This window comes from Cyprinodon variegatus, unplaced genomic scaffold (genome assembly GCF_000732505.1).
Source record: "Cyprinodon variegatus isolate N-32 unplaced genomic scaffold, C_variegatus-1.0 Scaffold491, whole genome shotgun sequence".
Lineage (NCBI taxonomy): Eukaryota > Metazoa > Chordata > Actinopteri > Cyprinodontiformes > Cyprinodontidae > Cyprinodon > Cyprinodon variegatus.
Window position 1 is genome coordinate 60635 of NW_015150944.1, and position 23555 is coordinate 84189.

A 23555-nucleotide genomic window follows, 5' to 3' on the forward strand; every position below is an offset into this window, starting at 1 on the left:
ACCCTGTGCAATAGCCTGTTTCTTCTTATTTTAGACCCAGAACAATAACTATATCTATAAATATAAATATCAATCTATGTAAATACCCATGTAAACACCCTGTGTAATAACCCTGAATAATAATCCTGCTATAAAAAAAATAAAATGTCATATGTGGATGCACTGTATACAGAGGCGTAGCCAGAAAATTTTAATAGTGATGGCCAGTCAAAAACCAATGAAAACGGAAGGTTGGCCGAAAGCGGATAGGCGCCAGAACCTCAGGATCCATCTACACTCTTTCAACAGGAACGAGCACAACATCCATATTTTCTAAATAAAGACTAACTATACTTTCCTACAGCCTTTTGATTACAAATACATGCATATATTTAAACATCCATGCTGTCTAAATAAAAGGTATAGTGGACAAAATGTCTGGGGCAAACATCTTTTCCATTGTCATTACTTATATTACATTACATTAATATGACATGTACTAATATCTACATTGAATTGATTTTTAAGTTACTATTAAAGTAGGTATTTATCTATGATTTCACAGAAAACTCCTTGATGACTTGCAGAGACATAATTTTCTCTTTACCCCATATAACACAAAATTAGGGTCTTAAAAGAGCATGAATTCTGTAAATATCAACTTTAATGTTTGTATTTTGATGTGCATAGTTAACCACAGCATTTAGTTGTCAAGTAAATATTAATATATGCAAAATTTAAATGTTTAATAAGTTTAAACATTCCTCTTGATAGTATTACTGCTGCCACCCTCTGTATTAGAGGGCGTAAAAAAAAAAGGGGTGGCCACAGATTGGCTAAGGGTGGCCATGGCCACCCCTGGCCCCCGATCTAGCTCCGTCCCTGACTGTATATACTGTATATATCTCATGCACCTTTTTCTTCCTTTGGCAAATTCTTCTCCTTTGCGTATTTGAGCTGAGGTAACAGGTAAAGCCTGAGTGCGGAAAGCCTGAGTTTCTTTGAATCAAGACTAAAAACACATTTGTTTAGGATTGCCTTCGACTGTTCTAGTTAAAAAGTTCATCTGAAACATCATTAGTTCAACTTTTTTATTTTCTTTAGTCCAACTGTTTTTAACGTTCTTTATTGTTTCTGCATTTTTTCTTATTTTTTTCCTACTTGCTTTTATTCTGTTTTATTTTCCTATAAATATGTAATATGTAAAGCACTTTGCATTGTCTTTGTACTAATTTGTGGTATACAAATAAATTTGCCTTGCCTTGCCTAAATTTAAAAACCAATAAAGTCAATCAATGAAGGTTTTCATGTTCTATTTTAATGAAAATATGAAGAAAATATTTCCTTTTGTAACTGTAAAACAGAACTCATGCAGATGGCCATACTCATTAAAACAAAAACAAAAAAAGCCGAAAACATTCTGATGTATCAACTGCAGTCTAAAAAAATATCCCCTTTGCTTCCGGGTTTCCAACGTAACAATGGCGGGGCGATCACTGAATCGACGATCGATTGTAAGGGCCTGGGATTCCAATTCTTAGCTGCTGTCGGTGATCGATTGTTTTCAGTGGCACAGAAAGATGGCGGACCGAACGCCTGGCTCTCAAAAAGCTAGCGCTAAGGTGAAATTTACCGTTTGCTCTCGTTTTAGCTAAGCTGTTTCCAAATGTAGCGAAAGCTATGTAATTGTTTTGCATCTTCATAAAACATTTGATGTTAACTAGACGGCTTCTATTAGAGCAACGCTTATTTACCTAACAGTGACATCCCGCTCTAGCGCAACTTATCCATTTTAGCTTAGCTATGCTAACGATAATGCTAATGCACCCCTGGACTAAGTCGGCGTAGTTATCTTAAAAACATCTAAAGGTAGATGTAATGACGTTAATAAAGAGTGGGTAACAAACCCGTGTTAATATTAAAACAATAAGCCGAACATATTTTCTCTCTGAAAACGAGTGTTTGTGTAGCATTAGCAGCTCAGCGTGCTGTATTCAGACAGTCCCGCTGCCGTTTATATAGCGACATGTTAGGCCGCTGGTTAATTTGTTACAGTCTTCATTCTGTAACATAGAATAATGTGTACAGTAAACTATTTTCACACAATGTCAATCAGATATTTATATAACGTTGTTATATATATATAGTATTATTTGTTATGTACAATTTAGCTGCCAGAGGATCTGTCACTTAGCCTGAATACTCGAATATGTTGCTAACAAAGTGTCATTCTGGATGCTTGTATTCCTTAAATTGAAACACAAAGTGTCATTCTGGATGCTTGTATTCCTTAAATTGAACCTTTCTTTGTTTACATTCACCAGGCGCTGCTTGAGAGCAAGCTCAAATCTTTCAGCATTGGAAAGATGGCTGTGGCTAAAAGGACTCTAAGCAAAAAGGAGCAAGATGAAATAAAGAAAAAAGTAAGACTTATCTTTTCTAAAACCATTTCTGGTTGGATCATAAATTGATCTGTTATGCTTCATATCTGCTTATTTGTTGGTTTTTCTTCCTGTTTAGGAAGATGAGCGGGCGGCAGCAGAGATTTATGAGGAGTTTCTTGCTGCTTTTGAAGGAGGAGGAGAGGGCAAGGTCAAAGCATTTGTCCGAGGCGGTATTGCAAATGCATCAAAAGGTACATAATATGGGCTGCTACAATTGATGTGATTAAAAGCACTGATCATCATTGCCATTAAGGTTTTGTGCTGTTCAAAGTTGCATCATAGTTATTGTACACTTTTTAAGCTTTGTTATCACCTAACTAGGGCTGTAAATGATGATTATTAGCTGATCGCACTGATGAGCATAAAATAAGCTTAAAGTCATTAACATTTTGTATGTATTTTTAGAAGCTGCTTAACACTAATGATATTAATTATAGCAGATTTTTTTTAATTGCCATACTTTTTTATTTTACAGAGGAAGCAGCTTCTGATGACAAAAAGGGAAAATTATACAAACCCAAATCCCGCTTTGATACCCAGCCAAAAAGTATCCTGCCTTTGGAAACCCCCTCACAGTTTTTAACAACAGACAAAAGAAATGTAAGTGCTTTCAACCGATTGCGTCCCTTTTTTGTGCTTTAAAATGCTGTATTTTTAAGTTGGTGGTAGTAATAAATTTCTGTTATTTTCAGACTTTAAAGAAGAGTGGAGAAAAGGAGAAGAAGAAAAGTAACTTGGAGCTTTTTAAAGAAGAACTTAAACAGTACGAATCATCATAAGTCAAGATTAACTTTCCATTGCTGTTATTGCTTGCTAATAAAATGGCTAACGTTTTCCCATCACGTGCCGCTCCTTTTAGGATCCAAGAAGAGCGAGATGAAAGACACAGGATGAAAGGACGTGTCAGTCGCTTCGAACCTCTGCCTGGATCAGAGGGCAGACGCTCATGTGAGTGAATTTAAGCTGTCTGAATGTTTTCTCTGGTCTAAATTGGCCTGAAACGGCTCCATCCAGCAGCTTTACCCCAGATTTACACTGCTTGCGTTTCCAGTCTGCTCTACACATCACGCCATACGTTCCAATCCTAATGTGCATCAGAAGCACTTACTTGTTTCTACATGTAAAGGCTCCAAGAAGGATGCCATGTCTGATCAATGTCTGACTAAAACAATGAGATTAAGGGCAAAAGATAACAAAACTGCTTTCGTTTTCTTTTCTTTAATAGTTTTTTTTGTTCATGTTTGTTTTTCAATGGACTAGAAAACTAAGTACAGAGGATCTTTATTAAGTAGTTATTTTGGGCTTTGAATGTGTATACATGTAATGATAAATGGTTAACCCAGAGAGGACAGATATATAAATATAAGCATCTTTTTATAATGATAGTGAGGTGTTCAGAAAGTTACTTATTTTTTGGTCTGGTTTCCTGTTAAGAAAAAAAAGTGGAAGTGTTTTGAATTTTGATAGGTTGTCGTACACACACACATCCAGCGCGCTGTGGCAGTTTAATCCTCTCGTCGTATTGTACCAGAGCGGAGACGGATGCAGTGTAAATTAGGGGCTTCCGACTCACCCGCATCCCTTTGTGCCTCTTTTACCCTGAAACAAAATTTATACTGCTTTTCTGCTTCTTTTAGCGGATGGTTCTTCAAGAAGAAACCGTCCGTCCAGTGGTAATTTTGACTTAATACTGTGAATGTGAATATCTCCAACTTGCCAAGAAGGACGAGTTGATCTATCGGACTGCAACAGGAAATTCTTTTCTCGTTTCTGTGTCCGCAGTTCTGGATGACTGTGCGCCAGGCTCCCATGATGTAGGCGATCCATCTACTACCAACCTGTATCTCGGAAACATTAATCCACAAGTATGATTTATTTATTTTAATCTAGACTCAAAAAAAGGCTAATAGTACTCTAAGAGGCTAAATATAATGGATTTTCTTTTAGAATAGATGAAAATGTCTTTATATATATTCAAATGCTGCTTCTTATTCTTTATGAAATAATTTACATTCATTACCCTTTCACATTTTTCATGCTTCAAACTTAACATGGGATTTCTGTTTTATAGATCAACTGCAAGTTGCTCAGAATCTAAGTGGAACAATAATAATTCATGGTTTTTCACATTTTTACTAAATCTGAAATGTGTTCTGTGCATTTATTTAATGCAATATACAAACTACCAACTGTTGCTCCTTCATATTTCTGACTCAGCTCAAACTTGGACAAATTCATCAAGTATTTACTGAGACTAATTTAGAAATCTGGAAATCAAAGCTATATCTTTCTAAATATTATTTAGGTAATTCTTTACTTTTTGGTCATTTGATTCCTATAAAACAAATTCAAAGTTCTATCCCCAATATAGGGCCTGGCAGAGGATAAGGTATATAATTTACAAATGTTTATATCTGTCCCTGCAGTTTTCATCAATATGTTCTACTTGAATTATTACAGATGAACGAAGAGATGTTGTGCCAAGAATTTGGGCGCTATGGCCCCCTGGCCAGCGTGAAAATCATGTGGCCAAGGACAGATGAGGAAAGGGCTCGGGAGAGGAACTGTGGCTTTGTGGCCTTTATGAACAGGAGGGATGCTGAGCGTGCTCTCAAGAACCTAAATGGTACTTCCTATAATTCCTTTTTTATACTAACCTCACAAATTGCTTATATTGAGTTTCACTCTTATTGGGTATTCTCTTCTTGTATCTTTATAGGGAAAATGATCATGAACTTTGAAATGAAATTGGGGTGGGGCAAAGGTGTGCCCATTCCACCCCATCCTATATATATCCCTCCCTCCATGATGGAGCATACCCTCCCACCACCTCCCTCAGGCCTACCCTTCAACGCACAGCCCAGAGAGCGGCTAAAGAACCCCAATGCTCCAATGATTCCTCCGCCCAAAAACAAGGAGGAGTTCGAGAAGGTAACTCAGAATGTTAGCCTGAGCTTTCATGGCGTTTGCCTGTGTGTTAATTGTGCTGGTATATGATTTTAGCCTTTGTAGTTAACAGTCAGCATAGATTTATTCTTAGTTTCTTTGATAGTTTTTTTTTCTTGTTAAATATGATTCACAGTAGGAAAAGTTTGGATATATTCAGTTAGCCTGTGTTAGAGTTAAGTGCTTATGGCTAATGTGGTAACGTATCATGGGTTTTTTGGCATTTAGTGAAGGGAATTTTGTTCTCTGTGAAGTTTGAAATGCATTTTTTATATTTTTCACCTGTTGCCTATTTAACAATACTCACATTCTATTGTTTATTATCTGATGTGACTTCATATACAGACTCTGTCGCAAGCCATAGTCAAAGTGGTTATCCCAACAGAAAGGTACATGTTTTTTCTTTTTTCAAATTGGTGTACAAACGTAGAAAAAGAAAATCACATCCCATTTTGAAGCTAAAAGTTTGATCGATTGATCACTGCATGCTACAGGGGGCTGTTCAGTGTGGATGAGCAATGGTCGAGACAAATACCCACTGTTTTCTTGCTTGCACATCATGTAATATTGACATTTTTTATTCTACTCCTTCATTTTCCACCGTAGTTCATGGTTTCATTTTAAAAAGATTAATTTAGATTTTTAAAGAGGTTCTGTTAATGTATCATGAGTAATAGTTTCCTTACCTTTAGTGGAGAAATGTCACGTTTCAGTGGGTTTTTTTTTTTTAAAGTGTCTTAATCCCCAGAGAACACTAAGTCATAAACTGAGTCTCTGCTACTATTTTATTCTAGGAATGTTAACCAATCATAAAATGATGTGTTCATGGATATCATTTCCAAACAACTAAAACCGCTGGATCAACACCATTGCACAAATATGCTCTGAAAAACCCAAAAGTTTAGTCAGCTATGTCATACCAACGAGTTACTGTAGAAGAATCATATTGACACAAATGGCACCTCCTTGTTTATCGTAAAATCTAACAGTGTTCTTTAAACGTATAGATGAGTTGTCACATCACATGACCTTTAAAAAAATATGGATCGCAATTTCTATGTAGCACAGAGACTGAGAAATTTTTGTATTAGAAATACTTCAGCTTTCATTTGGCTGATTCTGATCAGCCACCATTTAAATAGTTGTTAAAAGCCTGAGTAAGCATTTATAAACCAGGTTTTTCTTCCTTCCTTTGCTCTGATTCTTGCCTTAAAAAACCTTGCGATACAGTGAAATCTTTCTGCTTCAGGGAAGGGGACTATAACTGGTAGAGCATCCCAAAACCTCACCGTAGCAAACACCCTCATTCTTCAACATTATGAACAGCTGAATGTTTTCTCTAGATTAGTGATGATAAAGTCTACCACATTAATGATCTGCTGATTCTAGATCTATAGTTTGGGAAGCTATCTCTAGCTATTGCTCACTCAGACCGTCTCCCCCCTTGGCCTCTGTCTCTCGATGGGCGAGCTCAGTAAATCTGGCCCCCTGCCAACAAAGCCAAACCCACTACAGAATTAGCCTCTGAATGAACTTTGACATTGGCCTTGGTGAGCAGCACAAGTTGAACTGTCTGCAGCAGCGAGGGACCTGAAAGGCATCATGGGATGGATTGGGAAAGTATACAGAATTTTACCCCGGCATTGGTACGATCGGCTCCAATACACATGAATGTTATCTGTGTTGTCAAATGAAAGACATCCGTTTGTCTTGTTGGCAGCTTCAGGCTTATTGTTTACAAGCCACAAGACACATTTCCCTTAAAGTCAACACAAGTAGTGAGATAACCCCCACCCTTTTTTCACCATATTCAGTCAGTACTAAGTCCACCAGTTGATAAGTCAAGAACCCTGTTGTTGCTTTTGCTTTGTTTTTTTTTTCTAAGTTCAAATTAGTCTGGAATTGTGTGGGATTTACGGCTACCTCCTTCCCAGATATATTCAGCTCCACTTTTGTTGCTTAGTTCTGAAATACATCTAAGTGGGGTTATTGTTATGTTTCTCATAGTGTAATCTTATTTAAATCAGTGCCTCTTTAGCTTAAAAAAAAAAAAAAAACAGGTATCTAAATATTTCAGGCTTTCTGCAGGGTCTCCTGGTTTTAAATGTATTAAGCTCAGTCAAAAGCTTTAAAAAAAAAAAAATCCCAAATATGTCTTAAAATCTTACGATGGGGCTATAAATATATCAGTCACATCAGAAATTCCTCCATGTAATTGAATTCAGAGCTGAATAACATCAACTGAAGTTAACAGAAATGTTTAATTCAGGCAAACAAAGAATCCTTGAAAAAGCCAATTAAGATAACTTGCGTAATTTATTGGGAATTCATTAAGATCTCGAATAAAACTTGCAGAAACCCTGTAAATATAAGTACTTTTTCTACGGTTATAGAAAAGATGAAAGGGAAGTTAAATTTATGATGGTTTTTGTGTCAAACTGTTTATTTTTTAGATTCTTTTAATGTTATTACAAGAATGTAGTTAAAATGATTCTCAACATTTTATTGGTGATTTGATGCCCTCTTGCAGTTTTTCTCATGACACTTCACAAAAAAAATCCTCTTTATCTTATTAGATCATAATAACCACATTCAAAAAGGATCCTTTTGGGCTTACTTGCGCTTTTTGGTGCGTCTTTTTTTACGTGATGTTAGAGATAACTGTCATGGGTGTCAAACCACCAAGTGTAATTTGGGCTTTAGTAAGGCAGGCTGGAAGTAGTGTTCAAGACATCCTGTCCAGTTGAATCAGTTTGCTTTAACTGTGTCTTTCTTGTAGGAATTTGCTCTCTCTCATCCACCGCATGATCGAATTTGTGGTGCGTGAAGGCCCAATGTTTGAAGCCATGATCATGAACAGAGAAATTAACAATCCAATGTACAGGTCAGTTAAAATACACAACAGATGTGTTCCAGGCTTACGCTTCCTACCAATAAAAAGTTCTAATGGTTGTTTTCTTTCAGGTTTTTATTCGACAACCAGAGCCCAGCACATGTATATTATCGTTGGAAGCTCTACACCATTCTACAGGTTTGTTCTACAGAAAAAAACAACACCTTTGTGATCACATTCCATTGGATCGTTTCTACTTCTTCATTTTAAAATGCAACGGTTCATATTTCAGGGTGAATCTCCAGCCAAATGGCGAACAGAGGACTTTCGAATGTTTAAAAACGGCTCCTTATGGCGTCCACCGCCTCTTAATCCATACCTTCACGGTCCTTATGATGAGGGTGATGAAGAGGAGGAAGAAGAGGAGGCTAACAAGAAAGGCTCCCTTAAAGAAGAGTAGGATTATGAATTTTTAAATGTTTAAAAAAAAAATTTAATCAGAGTGATAAGGGTTGGAATTTCTTTCTAATCTGGGATCATTAAGGTCAGTTTTAAATCTATAAAAAATTTCAAAAGAAAACCCAAAAACATTTTCATAAAGCAAAAAGATGAATACAAAAAAATATATAAAAACCAACATAGAATTTACATAAACCAGCATTAAAGACCTGATGGGTTTTAATCTGAATTGTTATTAAAGCAGTTATAAATGTTAATTTAAGATGGGGATAAAAACTGAATTTACTCTACATTGGTTCTTTTAAAAGGCAGGTTATTCCTCAGTTTAGACATTGCTGTCTCTATGCCTTATATTTCATTTTAAACGGCTGAATAGTATTTGGTTTGACGGATCAGTCGGCATTATTAAATGGTGCTGTTGAGCAGGTTGGGAACAAGTGGAGTCACCACCCATGTGTTGACTCAAGTCAGTTTTCATTCTAAAAAAAAAAAAGATATTTAAAAATACCAAACAAAAATAAATATAAGGAATCAAATATTAGGTTCACCCTCATTAGCCACTGCCTTGACTAAATCCACTGCTGTGATTTCTTTTTTCATGCACCCATGGAATATTGATGAAAATAGCAATTAATTGGGGAGTAATGAGTTTTCTTGTCCAGTCTTCATGTGTTTTGTTCATCTAGAAAAAAGATTCTGATTCTGATTGCATTCTCTACATAAAGTTAGGTTTGTTCTTAGTGCAGGTTAACCTCCATCAAGGCTACCCCAGTTTTTCAGTCCTGTTCCTGGTGTCCCTAACAGGACCTCAGAGTGTAGCCATGTGAAAGATGGTGTCTGATTGATTGACATTTGTTCCGTTATTCTACAATACAATAATCTTAAGAAATTACTCTATACTCACCTTGCTGTAGGTTGCAACTCTGGGTCCATTTGTTTATAAAGAATTGAACGTTTTAATGACGAATAAAAACTGAAACCTGGGAAAATATGGTTTAATACAAATTTATCTGAAATTTAACTTGACTCATAGAGATTAGCACGATTTTTATCCTTTTAATTCAGCAAAGATTTCAAAGAATAACTCTCTATAATAAGCAATTACAACCCTGACATGGCTTACCAACAGCTGCTCCATATCACACAGGAGAGCCTGGAGCACAGTATCTGCTCATTTAGATTAAAAGTCCTCTTAGTTGATACCCCCTAAGATTTTATTGGTAAATATCAGTGGGGGAGATTGCTATAGAATATCTACAGCTCCCTGGAGGAACTATAGATATGCTGGTATAAAGCAGAGTGACAAACTATAGTCCTTAGGTGCCGTAATGAACCATTTGTTTAATTCAGGCCTATTTAATCAGGAACACTTGTAATAAATGCATGACTTGAATAGGTCGCTTGTAGTGTATAGTCTTATCAGCTTTAATCTTCTATGCTGCGTGCAGGGAGCGAGACAAACTGGAGGAGATGCTTCGTGGTTTGTCTCCGAGGAGAGGAGACATTGCAGAGGCTATGCTGTTTTGTCTGAACCACGCTGAAGCTGCTGAGGAGATTGTGGAGTGCATCGCAGAGTCCCTCTCCATTCTAAAGACTCCTCTACCAAAGAAGGCATGTCCAAAACGTACTGTTACACTTCTCCAAACATCCCTCACCAAGCTCTAACCCACAGGCGGCTTTTTATTGTTTCAGATTGCACGGTTATATCTCGTTTCTGATGTGCTGTACAACTCTTCTGCCAAAGTATCCAATGCTTCTTACTACAGAAAATAGTATGTTTTTAGGTTTTTTTTCAGTTTGATTAGACTTTCTGGTCTGGGTGTTTTTAATAAATCGCAATCTGATTTTCTTCCCACTAGTTTTGAGACAAAGCTTTCCCAGATTTTCGCTGATCTTAATGCCACATATAAGACGATACAAGGACACCTGCAGAGCGAAAACTTTAAGGTACCAGCAGGAGTTTGACAAACGTCTCCAACAACACGGTTTACTTCGCTAGGGTCTCGTATCACTCAGGTCTAAATGTTTCCTTTTTCTTTCCTTGTTGTTATAGCAACGAGTAATGGCATGTTTCCGGGCGTGGGAGGATTGGGCCGTGTACCCTGATCCATTCCTCATTAAGTTGCAGAACATCTTTCTGGGTCTTGTTAATCTCTCTTCAGAAAAGGAGATTCCTATAGTTGTTGAGGTAAAACATACAAAGTGACTTCTAAGTTTTTTTTTTTTTTTTTTTACTTTACCTTACCTTAATCCTTATTTGGGTTCTAGCTTTAGTTTCTTTTCATTGTTCTGTTTTAGCCTGAACCTGCAGACGACCTTGATGGGGCTCCTCTGGGCGAGTTCGTGGATGGAGCTCCTCTGGAGGATGTGGATGGGGTTCCTATTGACGCAATACCTCTTGATGGGGCACCGATTGATGGAGCCCCTCTGGATGATTTAGATGGAGTTCCTATTAAGTCAGTCGATGATGACATTGATGGAATACCTCGTAAGTACACCAGGGACCGGCGCAGATATCAATACATTTGTCATTGGATCTCCAACTAAAGCCGTTTCCTAATACCTGCTAATGTTCCCCCTCATCAAGTGTAGCAATGTTTTTCTGACTTTGGTATGAGCCAAAAGCATGTAAGGTTTGGCTCAGCTCTGGGAACCACAGACCGCTCTCTGTGCAGAATGGCGAGCTGTGGAGTCGGCAGCTGATAAACCTGTCATTAAAAGTTATGAAGTGCAAAATAAAGCGCTACGTTTATGCAGCAGGATAGAAACTGTTTTTTTTTCTTCCTAAACAAACTCCTCAATAAAAAGCTGCACTTCTTCTACATTGTATTCACAATTGTCTGAAATGAAAAGGTATTTGTTGACTTTGAGCAATTGCGACAAAGAAAAAAAATCTGTGAAGGTAAAAACTGTTTTATAAGATTTTATGAATTTATAGTACTTCTGAAACATTCTAATCCTTATCGACTTGGATTAGCACTGGGGAAACACTAATCAGGGATTCCCTTGTTTTAAGGAACTGTTAATAATGGATTGTTTCAGATAAATATTTGCTGTCTAATAACTTGTGTTCTGTTCAACAGTGGATCAGTCAGCAGGTGCAACTTTCAAGGTTGCGCCCTCAAAATGGGAGGCAGTGGACGAGGCAGAGCTGCAGGCTCAAGGTAACCCTGGAAAGAGTTAAACTGTTAATCATAGATTTATTTTCTTCTCTTGGTAATAAGACTGTTTGTTTATTCCTCAGCTGTAACGACCTCAAAATGGGAGATATTTGAGCAACCGGAAGAGGCAAAGAGGTGAGTATCCTTTTTTCCCTGCATTTGCTCACAGTGAACTATGAATCTGCAGTATTTTTTACTCTTTTTATTTCTATAGGGGTGAAGCCAACAGTGATGATGAAGAGCGGAGCTCAGAGGAAAATCAGAGCTACTCCAACCCCTTTAGAGACGACTCCGAAAACAAGGCCAAGATGTCCGAGATGAATGAGGAGAAACGCACTAAGCTCAGAGAGATTGAGGTTTTTGGGATTTTACTAGTTGCACATATAGTTCTACTTAACATACAGTAAACATAGTGATAGCTGTCTTTAGGGCTGCAACTAACGATTATTTTAAAAATCGATGAATCGGACAAAAATTATTTTTTATATTAACCTCTTTATTCCAAAATAAACATTTTAAACAGAACAAACAAGCACACAAGTACAGGTTGCTCATTAACTGTACTGGTGCAATATGAAAAATAAATGTTTGTGTTAAAACTACGCAAACTTACATGAGAAATGTAGCTGTACATCCACAAAATATAGGCTACTTTGTTTCATAAAGCGCAAAAAAAGACATTTTTGTTTTTAAAAGCCCCTAAGGGGTTCAAACAATAGGCCCCCCCATTTCATCAAATGAGTTTTTTTAGACTAGAAGAGTTCTGCCTTTTAAGACAGGAAAGTATAGCAGTTAAAGTTGCTACTTGAGAAAATACTGAACCATAGAGATAAAAATAGCCCTGTGATTCAAATTATAAATTGTATTTGGAATAAAAATGAGAGAACTAGGGGTGTTAAAAAACACATCCTCCAAAGACAGATATTTACATGGGAATGTGGCAAATATAATTAATTGACATATTACTGATCTTGCTGGATTTTATTCTGCTTTACTTCCATAAATTGCAGGATCTTCTTTACTTTATCTTTGCCAGAAGATTTAAACTTTAAACGCCTTGCCCTCATAATTTGCAAGTTAATTTATTTATAAAGAAAATATAAACGCTGCTTAAGCTAATTCAAATGAAATTAAAAGTAAAATAAGTAGCCAACCTTATCCCTGTCTGTAACCTACTAACACGGTAAGGAAAGCATCAGATGAGCTACCTGAGAAACTAACGTAACGTTTCCCCACTTTAAAACCAAACATACATGGTGGTTCCGTGCCATGTTAATTTCTTTTGAAAAAAGTTGCATGTTATCACTTTTTTCGCTTTACAAAGCGCAGGCTATTTTAATTATTGTGAGCCATTTGCGCCGTCAATCCCGGTGCATGCGCGCTTCATTTGCAGTCTGGACGCTGAGGCTCTGACTGCAGCTCTGAGAGGGACTCCTGCGGGAAAACGCGGTTGGGGTGGGGGAGGCGCCCCACGGCAGAGTAGGAACGATACATGCTTTCACGTAAGAGTCCCAAAAGCCGCCAGTGACACCGAAAAAAGTCGCCAGATTTGTCGCTAGTCGCCTTTTTGAAAAATAGTCGCTGGAGGGGTCTGAAAAGTCGCTGAGTAGGCAACACTGCACCTGCGGCGCTGACTCGCTCTGCCATATTTTTTTTTCTTCCTCTTTCAGTCAAGAGGCAGTGATGACGGCGCGGCAGATGACGCAATAATCGCGCGACACAACTAATCGATGATGAAATTCGTTGCCAACGCTTTTAAAAGTCGATTTTTATCGATTTTATCGATTCGTTGTTGCAGCCCTAGCTGTCTTATTAATGATCGCCTTTAAATGATCTTATATGGATCAGCGGTCTTCAGCCTGGGGATTGAGGAGATTCTGCAGGGGCGGTTATAACTTTATGACTTGTATCACAAACGGTTCAGACAAAAAATTTATATCTGCTATAGCACTTAAATTCGAAGAAAAAAATCATTCTGTTTGCATTAAGACCTGAACCGTGGAGTTATTCTTGATTATTTTGACGGTTTTCAAGCAAAAATTAGCTCAGAAACAATCTGGACTTATTTACAGAATGTTATAAACATCTATAAGTCAGCCTGTTTTCCAATCACATTATGCAGCAGTATGTGTTGTAAACTTAAGTGGCCTTTGTTTTGCATTGTTTTCTGCCCGGCTCCTGTTTTTTCGTTCTGTGCCATCTGCTTTTATTTTGTTAGTTTTTGGTAGATGATTTTGTCTTGTCAGGAGCTTTTTGGTCTGATTATTATTCAGGATTTTTAAAGGCTTGTTTTTATTCTCCAAGTTTGTTTGCTATTCTAGTAAACAGCCAAACTACAGCATTGGTTTGTAACTTGACATGTTAAATACTTCTAATGGCGAAGCTGCAAAATGAGCCTTGTTAAGACTGACTAATCATTCACAGCTACATTAGCGTTGAACATTGGACATTTTAGGCCCTATATCCAACCATATATCAGAGTAGTCTGAAAAGGACATCAGCAAAGAAACTTTAATAAGTTGATGTATCTTTGGAGGGTTTGAGGATCTTTCAAGCAAAAAAACAGCAGGTCATGAATTTGACCTCAGAGACAATTGAGTGTTTGAACAGGAAGACGACCTTTCACACAATATGGTTAAAAATGGAGTAAGGTTAAGAAGGTTTAATGGAAGTAACTTTAAACCAGAAACCTTGCCAAGAAGCCAACCAGATTGAAAGATTAAATTATTTAAGAAAAGCTGCCAAATATTTTACTTTGCACCTTCCACACTTAACCAGATAGTATTTGCATTTTCTCATCATTCCAGTGCGGAAATTGGTTGGCTCTGACCAAATCCAGTGTTTTTATATCACCAAGGAGCAAAACCGAATCATATTGCAACTTTTACCAACGCTGTTTTTTGTGTTTAAAACTCAGGTTAAAGTCATGAAGTTCCAAGATGAGCTGGAGTCTGGGAAAAGACCCAAGAAGCCTGGCCAGAGTATTCAGGAGCAGGTGGAGCACTACAGGGACAAGCTGCTACAAAAGGTGGGGAATTGGGTCAATTATCGCAGACGGGATCTGATACAACACTGATGAACGATAGCCTGACTCCTTTGGGTTTATCTTTTGAAAAGGAAAAAGAAAAAGAAAAACTGGAGCGTGAGAAAGAGAGGGAGAAAAAAGAAAAGGAGAAAGCAGAGGCACGGATAAAAGAGCTGAAAAAGGAAAAGGAGAAGGATGACACACCAACAAGGAAAGAAAGGTGATATAGGCGTGTGTGTGCAGAGTCAGGTTTAGAGAGATTCAGCTCGTCTAACACGCAGTCTTTCCTCCCTGACAGAAAGCGGCATCACAGCGGGTCTCCCAGTCCATCAAGGAGCAGCAGCAGACGGGGCCGCTCTTCTTCACCGCGCTCAGAGAGATCTGAACGCTCTGACCGATCATATTCTAAAGACACGTCATCCCGCTCATCACATAAAGATTCCCCTCGGTCCAGCAACAAAAAATCCTCCAAGAGGTAAGATGTCCTGTGTGTACTGGTATAAGCACAGCTCATTTCCCACAGATACTAATATTGACCAGAGATAATCTCAGCATGAATCATACAAACTTTTATCGCTTATTTTGTATTCTGGCATTTTAGAATAGAACTGATCCAATGTTACTACTCCAACAGTAATCAATAGATATGAAAACAACTGAATCTTCATAAGACCTATTACAATAAACTAATTTTGGTTGAAACTGTGAATAAGCATAAACAAAGGCAACCAATGCTTTTCAAAGCTGCCAATAACATCTGCTCTGAATTGAAGCCCTGTTTCGGTGTCAGACATTGGTGCATTCATGAAATACATGGTATTCATTAGGATTGAACATTATGGTGAAATATTAAAGCTGCAACCTAAGACACTGACCAAAAGGAACATTTTATAATGGATATCAAGAAGCTTTGATTGAAGTCCTAAAGACAAAGGTGGACAACGATGAAAAGATGATGTTCAGATCTGACAGGAGGAATGGGCCAATATGTTAGGAAACTAGTGAGAAACTTTTGGAAGAGTACCCATTTCATACTAATAGGCGTTTTTACCAAATGCTGAGGAAATGCGTGTGAATTTTTGTAGAAAAAAACTCCTTCCTTCTGTTTATATAAATATGAAAATGGGAGCTTTTGTCTAATTTAATGTCAGAGGATGAGAAAAATGTTTGTGTGGTGGACTTATAAACTGAGCTGTTTTAGGAAATCTAAATCTGCTGTATGACTTCATCCACCAGATCGCCGTCGTCTCCTCGCACACCGAAACGATCGAGGCGGTCACGTTCCAGAACACCCAAGAAATCCACCAAGAAGTCCCGCTCAAAATCTAGATCTCCGCACCGATCTCACAAGAAATCCAAGAAGAGCAAACACTGACGTCTTTAGTTTTTGTTGTAAACCAGCCCCTCTCATTAACATCTCTGCGCCACATGATCTGAAGGTGAACTGATACGGCAGCGGAAGATCTGAGATGCCTGAAGGACAACAAGGCGTGAGGGCATTGCATGGGTGACAGATTGGGCCCACTGCTGTTTTATATTGTAAAGATAAAAAAGGTATTTGTGTGTCCTAATTTCTTCGCCTTCCAATGGAAATCATCCATGTGGTAGAACACACCTGTGTAGTGTGTGAGGAAAAAGTCTTACGTTCATGCTGTCAGCTTCTGTTTTTGTAGTTCACATTAAAAAGAATTCCTAATAAACAAGTGTCTTTTTAAAATATCTGATGCAATGACTGATAAAGACAATTTTTATTTTTGTACTGTTTATTTTGCTTTCACATTTTCATTGGGAGAGTACCGATATCCTGGTTGCCTCTAAGTTTGATCATCACTTTATTCATCCATCTATATTCCTAGCAATTCAGTAATTAAACACCTCAATAGATTCCACTTATCTTAAAGGTATAGTGGACGATTATCACAAATTTTTGAAAAAACCCACCCTCTCCTGAGGAAAAAAAAAAAAAAAAGCACAGCCCTGTACCCGCTCCTAAGAGGGAGCGCCCATTATACTTGTGCAAGAGCACGCACAAGCCCATTTCTACTCATGCATGCTGTGTTTAAAAGTTGCTGTTTGTTTCATACAAGCTTACTTTCCAAAAGAAGATTTGCAATTTTCCACTATATCAGACTCACCACCGGTAAGTTAAAATGACAATGAGCATGTAGGACGGTCTTACGTACACATATCACCAGAATGATTGACAATTAGGAGGACCACTTATTTTTATTATCCAGAAAAAAAAAAAAAAAAACATCCTCCACAATACCTCTAAAGGAAAAATCACCCAGAAATCTCATTTTATTTTTCTCTACAATACTGCCTCAATTAGACAACCATTTATTACTTTAACATTTGAAATATTGATTCAAAATAATAGAAACTTTTTTTCTATTAGCATTTTGGATAATGTACTTGATCCCGTATATTTAGGAATAATAAGATTTAGTTAATAGACATTTAAGTTGAAGATTAAAGCTTTTACAGTCTGGCCTTTGCCTGCTTAAACTGATCCTTCAGCTCTAATGCTGCAATGGTGGAAAGGTGCACCTCATCCGGTCCGTCTGCGATTCGCAGAGTCCGTGCATAGGCGTACCTAAGAAACAAACGAAAGGCTAGAATCAGAATTAAAAGAATGAGAAATAAAAATCCACCTGAGAATTAAAATATGGACCAAAAGTTACTTTATTTCATTCCTTACAGCTCCTTGGCCCAAAAGGATTCTCACTTTCTCACTGACTTTTTAAAAACAAATTAACACACCCTGTCATTTCACCTTATCTTCCTTGTCTGGATCATGTAGATCAGTGTTTCCTAACATTTTTTGACTTGGACATTTAGTCTTACTCTGAGTCCCTCTCAGTCAAAAGTATTGATGGTTGTCCAAAAGTGGAACGTACAATAACTGATTATGAAATGAAAACTATTTTCCTCAATCTTATAGCTTGAGCATTTAATTCTTAGGCATTTTATGCCTTCTATCTAAAAAAAAACAAAAACAAATGTTGCCTAGAAGCTAGTAAGGAATTGGAAATAAATACAAATTAAAATATTATAAACCTGTATTTATTTATAACACTGGAGCTCCTCTGACTAACTCTCTTATAATCACATTTAAACTTATTTGGGAACAAAATACAGATTAAAAAAAATTATAGTCAGACTGACTTAATTCGTTTTACTTCATCCAGACACCTGAGCTGCTTTGATGAGCTCCGATAGCTCGGTGTGAAAAACAGTGGATACCAGGCTGTTTTCTACATCCAGTCTGTTCCTCTGCTCGGTTATGATGCGTCTCATAGCTGAAGGTGAACTCAAACATATAAGAAAAACTTTTTGGTTGATAAAGGCTTGTTTAATTTTTCAGTGGGGTCCTCAGAAAGCAAAACAGATCCTAGTCCTATTTTATTCTCCAAGAAATTAAATATTCTCATGAACCCCTTGCAATGCACTCGCAGACCACTAACGGCACGAGTTGTTCCCCTGGTTGGGAAACACTGATGTAGCTCTTAGTTGATTTCTTTTGCAATGACCCTTGATGACCTTGGGCAGCCAGCCAAGGTTATCTGCATGACTATAGTGAGCAGTGATCATTTAGGATGAAACATACCTAATTTAAAAAATGTTGTATTTCTATAATATAAACCTGTTTTCCTGAAAAAAAAAAAGTTGGGTCTGCTTCAGCTATAGGTTTTAATCAAACACATAGAATGACAAAATGTTACATTATTAATACAGATACTGTAAAACATTTTCATTGATATTTTAATCTTGAATTCACCTGAATTTTAACGCTCCTGTAAAAAAACAAACTTACATCTGTGCTAGAGGGACGTCTCCTGACACTCCTGCGCCTCCATGAACCTGGATGGCACAGTCCACCACCTTACAGACCATCCTGGCTGCTGCCACCTTGATCATTGCGATCTAGAACAGAGACAGAGAAAATGACACTACACAACTAATCTGATTTTACATACAGACTCTTCTTTTTGAATCAATTTGACTGTATGATCTGGTTTAACTGTAAAGTGCCTTGAGATGATTTGTGTTGTGAATTGGCGCTATATAAATAAATTGAATTGAATTCTAAATTAGAAAACCAGTTGAAAATATAGGAAACAAAGCATGGACATAACCACTACTATATTGCTGTGCCATCCAACATCTACGCAATCCTTTTCTAGCGTTACCTGTTTGCGAGCAGCTCTGCTGCCTGTAGTATCCAAGGCATGAGCAGCAGAGAGGGTTAGCAAGCGGGTCTGCTCAATCATCAGACGACACTCTGCAATCCAGTGGGCGATAACCTCCTTAAAACATCAGAAAAACTGGATCATTTAATCTGTTTCTTTGAGCGGACAGTAGAAGTAAAGGCTCCGATTCCCTCACATGCTGGTAAAGGTTTTTCCCAAAGGCTCTCCGGGAAGCAGCGCGCTGACACAGCAGTTCCAGCGCCTGCTCGGCCAAGCCAACGGCTCGCATACAGTGGTGCAGCCTGCCTGGTCCCAGACGCCTCTGAGCGATCTCAAACCCTCTGCCCTCACCTGGAGGGAAACATATGAGGAATAAGATCACGTTCACAGGGGAAGGAAGCTACTATAATGACTATAATGATCTCACTTTTTCAGTTTTAATAGCGGAAATAAAGCAAATCAGTTTCTCAGACCTGAGACAGTGTCCCTCCTGTTTATTATTAAAAGGGACAGAGAAATGAAGCTTCTTACCCAGGATCATGTTGGACACCGGAACACGCACATTTTGAAAGTGCACCTCAAAGTGGCCACCATGGATGGCATCTAGAAAGAAACAAAAGAGAATCAATAAACAGCCAGATTTAGGTTGCCAATAGGGGAGGAACACAGGAAGCAGATTTAGTAGGAAAGGACCTACCATCAGATCCGAACACTGTGAGCGGCCGGATGAGCTTTACACCGGGTGTGTCCATGGGTACAAGAATCATGCTGTGCTGAACATGCCTAAGAAACAAAAGTAAAGTAATAATATTTGCCCAAAATAAATGAGTTGATCAATCAGAATATAGTCAGTGTTGCAGCCATTACTGCTGGTGACTAAGTGAATCCGTTGTCAGCCAGAAAACGGAGGGCGTGTGTCAGAAACTTGGAAGTATATTTAATGTCTTGGGTGTGACTTAATGGATTTTGGTTCCATTAATACTTGTAGAGACAGGAGAGATTAAATCCATGAGGGCTGTTTTACCTGCATGTTTCTATGACAGAAGCATGCAGGTAAACACAGGAGTTTGTTGTTAAAATGTGACTGTTTAAAAAGGAGTAAACGGTCACCAGGCAAAGTTTATTTCAGCTATAACAACATTGGAGGATGTTTTGGTCTCTATGGGGAAATGATATACAAACAAGCTAGTATTATTTCACAATATATTGAAAAATGTGGTACAGGAGGCCATGTTTATTTTACTTTTTGTCTCTTTTAATTCTGTGCTTCTGCCACTGCAAAACATTGAAATTTAAATAAGTCCTTTTTAGTTTTAATAAGTGCTTTTTATCTTGAATTGAGGAGGTAAATGAGACACTTTGCAATGGAACAAGACGAGTTACATTTAAAATAAGAAAAAACAATTGCATTGTCTTATTTCAAGTGCATATTATCCGATTATCTTATTTTAGGAGAAAAAAATACTAATTCCATTAGCAAATCATCTTATTTACCTGCTGAAATTAAGGTTAAATACACTTAATTTAAGAAATTGGTACTTATTTCTAGATCATTTTCAATAAAAAAAGACACTTCTGGTGCTACTTAACCCATTCTTTGAAAGTACGCCATGTTTAGCTGTGTCTCTTCCCTGAATGGAGCTCTTCGTTTATTGCATTGAAAGTATTCTTTATTCATAATTTCTGTGTTTTTCCTCTCTTTTTTTTTTTTGCTCACCCCAGATTGTAGCTAGGAGCCCAACATCCAGAGACAGGCTCTGCTGCTCAATTCGTTGACTTTCTTGGATAGAGAGGTTTGCTTTTTATTTAGACGTGGGTTGGACTATATGAATGTGATTAGGTAGGATTAAATGGAATTTGTATCATTTCTTAAAACTCAACTGGACCTGCTTGCCTTGAGTTAGTCCCTGACATAAGGACGCTGAATTTATCAGATTTATTTGTACTGTTACAAATTAAAATCTGCCATATAAGCAAACTGATCATGAAGGAAGGGGTCACATCACCACTGACCTGTTTGGATGAACATCAGAGCTGCTTCTGCACATCACAATGGCAACTTTACATTTGGCACTGCCTGCACCTGAGAACCAAAAGCACAAATCCTGTATTTATGTTCAGCTGCAACACAGTGGTGAATCTAATTAAGATTCCACCCCCCGGTTCTGTCAACCGCTGCATGACCTGAATATACCAGGAAACAGAGCCTGTTATTCCCTGGGAAGTGCTGATGTTGAATTGGCGCTCGAGAGAGATTAACGGGCCGACAGCGGGAAAAGCCACAGGTTGATTTACATTTCCGCAGTTGGATTCTTTCAGGCTTTTAGCTGGTTATTGGAAACAGACCATGTTTGTTTGATATGAAGCAAAACTGCTTCTTTTCCTTATGCAAAATAATAATAAAAAAAAAATAAAATAAAAAAACTAAAACTTCAACTTAGTACTGCCACTAGAGGGCAATATACTATGTGTTACAGCTTGACCTATTATTTTAACAGTTTTTTTTTTATATTACAGCCAAAAACTATAAAGCAATTCATTGGGATCGTTAGTGTCGATTCACAGCTCAGGTTGGAGAATCTGTCACAGGACACTCAGTTTTACATTCCACTAGGGCTGAAAAAATGTATCAGATTAATTAAAGTTAATCGATTAGTTAAATAATCGTCAATAATTTAATAATCGATTAATCGTTAGCTGGAGTATAGAGACACTAGAACATGCCTTTAACTGACAGAGCAACCCACTTAGAGCAGAAATTTTACCAAAATTTAAAAAATATATAAATAGAAAAAAAATTTATTTTAAAAATATATTTTCGTCCATCAATATGTTGTATCTACCGGTAAGTGAAAACTTTTTTTGTTTCACCTAGTTTCATTCTGTAAAAAAAAAAAGAAAAGTTTTTCCCTCTGATAACTGCATAATTAAAAAAAAAAAATCTCCAGCCAAATCTATTAGCATAATAATCATTAGTTAAAGCCCTACATTCTACTAATCTGACTTTTATGGGAGGATGAAAATAAGTAGAAGCACCATTTATAGTTGCCATAAGCTATGCGTAAGACTAGGGCTGAAACAATTAATTAGATTAATCATAATTTATTACTGAAATAATTGTCAACTTATTTAGTAATCTATTAATCACTATCTTGAGTATAGAGTCTCTCAAACATTCCCTTAGCTGGCAGAGCAACCCACCTTGAGCAACAATAAAAAAAATATATACATTTTTGCATTTAAGATAAAAAACTTTTTTGTCTTTAAATATGCTCTATCCAGAACTCCTCAAGTGGAAAAGTTTTAGTTTCTCCTGCTTTGATGTCGTTACAAAGTCTTTAAGGAACCTTTTGGCTATCAGGTTATCGATCGATTACTCGAAAAATAACAGATTAATCGATTTACAAAATAATCGTTATTTGCAGCACAACATGGGACACAGCAAACGTATAGGAGAAGGTGCTACTGTATGGTTGGTTACTACAAAAACAGAATGCTGTGTTGGGTGGAAAGCTACAGAATGTCTATATCATCTGGATGAGCTTGTTCTAGTTTTGCAAATGACAACCTTTAGATGAGCAAATCTGGTAGAAACGCATATCAAGAGACTTGAACACAGATGTGGCAGAAGGCCGTTAACACTGAGCCAGATTATGCTGTTAAAGAGGAGTTTTCTTTCCCACTGTCTCTACGTGCATTCTCTGTATGACGGATTCCTGGGAAGTCAACAACATCATGCTAACGTCTGTCCACCATCCCAACACCTTCATCCAGGAGAAGCGAATACTGGATTTAAATCAATCAGCTTTAAATAAAATGTTTTAATCAAACTGTATGATTTGAATGAATAGATTCTGTAAGGTGCTTAGAAATGACATGCTGTTAATCAGCACTATGTAAATAAATGAAACTGAACTGAATTACGCCTTTTTGTAGGCCTATCACAGATCAGCAGAAAGTACATCAAAGTTGGAGGTTTGACAAAAATGCAAGAAAGATTGTATTTCTTTAGTTTACCATTTGATCCCAATGTTATTATTGGTATTGTAGTTCCCGACATGTGGCAGAATTTCTCTGTTTTCTAATCTTTTTGTGTTATTGTTGTGGTTTTTCAGTTTCCAGACTCTTAGACACATTAACAAAAAAAAGAAAAGAATTAAAGTTGCTTTTTGCTGATTCTTAATTTTTAAGTTTCTGAGGCATTATACAAAACTGCTGATCGAGGCCCCCCCACTCCGTCCCAAAACAGATTACTTAGGAATTTCCTTGGGTAGAAGTCCACCTCAGGTCACGCCCATGAAGCCTAATGTACACATGGTGTGGACTGATGGTTCTGACTTCCTGCTGAAATTTTTGTCCAGCTGGAAAAACTGTCCCCTAAGGACAAGACATATGGTCGCCAGACAGGAAAAGACATTGAGACATGAGCGTTTAATGAAAAACCCAGCATGATAATCACAGCAGGACAGCCTGCGAACTCTTTTAACCAATTCCTTCTGACAGATGTGTAGTCGC

General features: G+C 37.5%; 2 protein-coding genes across 3 annotated transcripts in view; one reads left to right on the forward strand and one right to left on the reverse strand.

Annotated features, from left to right (window-relative positions):
* Positions 1-1536: 1536 nt before the first annotated feature.
* Positions 1537-16393, forward strand: u2surp (U2 snRNP-associated SURP domain containing). Its single transcript, XM_015390295.1, has 26 exons — positions 1537-1601; positions 2304-2402; positions 2500-2614; positions 2899-3023; positions 3116-3186; positions 3283-3371; positions 4061-4096; positions 4206-4288; positions 4884-5049; positions 5143-5354; positions 5715-5758; positions 8149-8253; positions 8334-8400; positions 8495-8658; positions 10110-10272; positions 10354-10433; positions 10521-10608; positions 10715-10849; positions 10960-11149; positions 11745-11825; positions 11906-11957; positions 12037-12178; positions 14740-14850; positions 14940-15067; positions 15146-15322; positions 16084-16393. Exons 1-26 carry the CDS (start codon positions 1560-1562, stop codon positions 16220-16222), a joined length of 2904 nt encoding a protein of 967 aa, XP_015245781.1. The 5' UTR covers positions 1537-1559; the 3' UTR covers positions 16223-16393.
* Positions 16394-16612: 219 nt separating this feature from the next.
* The window catches only part of acad11 (acyl-CoA dehydrogenase family member 11), a 35423-nt gene continuing 28480 nt past the window's right edge, over positions 16613-23555 (reverse strand). The window contains exons 15-21 of one of the 2 annotated variants that reach the window (XM_015390290.1): positions 21054-21123; positions 19738-19823; positions 19572-19643; positions 19237-19391; positions 19041-19157; positions 18665-18774; positions 16613-17443 (exon numbers count right to left, since the gene is read on the reverse strand). In XM_015390290.1, coding sequence (XP_015245776.1) covers positions 17329-17443; positions 18665-18774; positions 19041-19157; positions 19237-19391; positions 19572-19643; positions 19738-19823; positions 21054-21123 — 725 coding nt within the window. In that variant the 3' untranslated portion in view covers positions 16613-17328. The remainder of the gene's footprint in view (positions 17444-18664; positions 18775-19040; positions 19158-19236; positions 19392-19571; positions 19644-19737; positions 19824-21053; positions 21124-23555) is intronic. The other variant, XM_015390291.1, reaches the window with a different exon arrangement.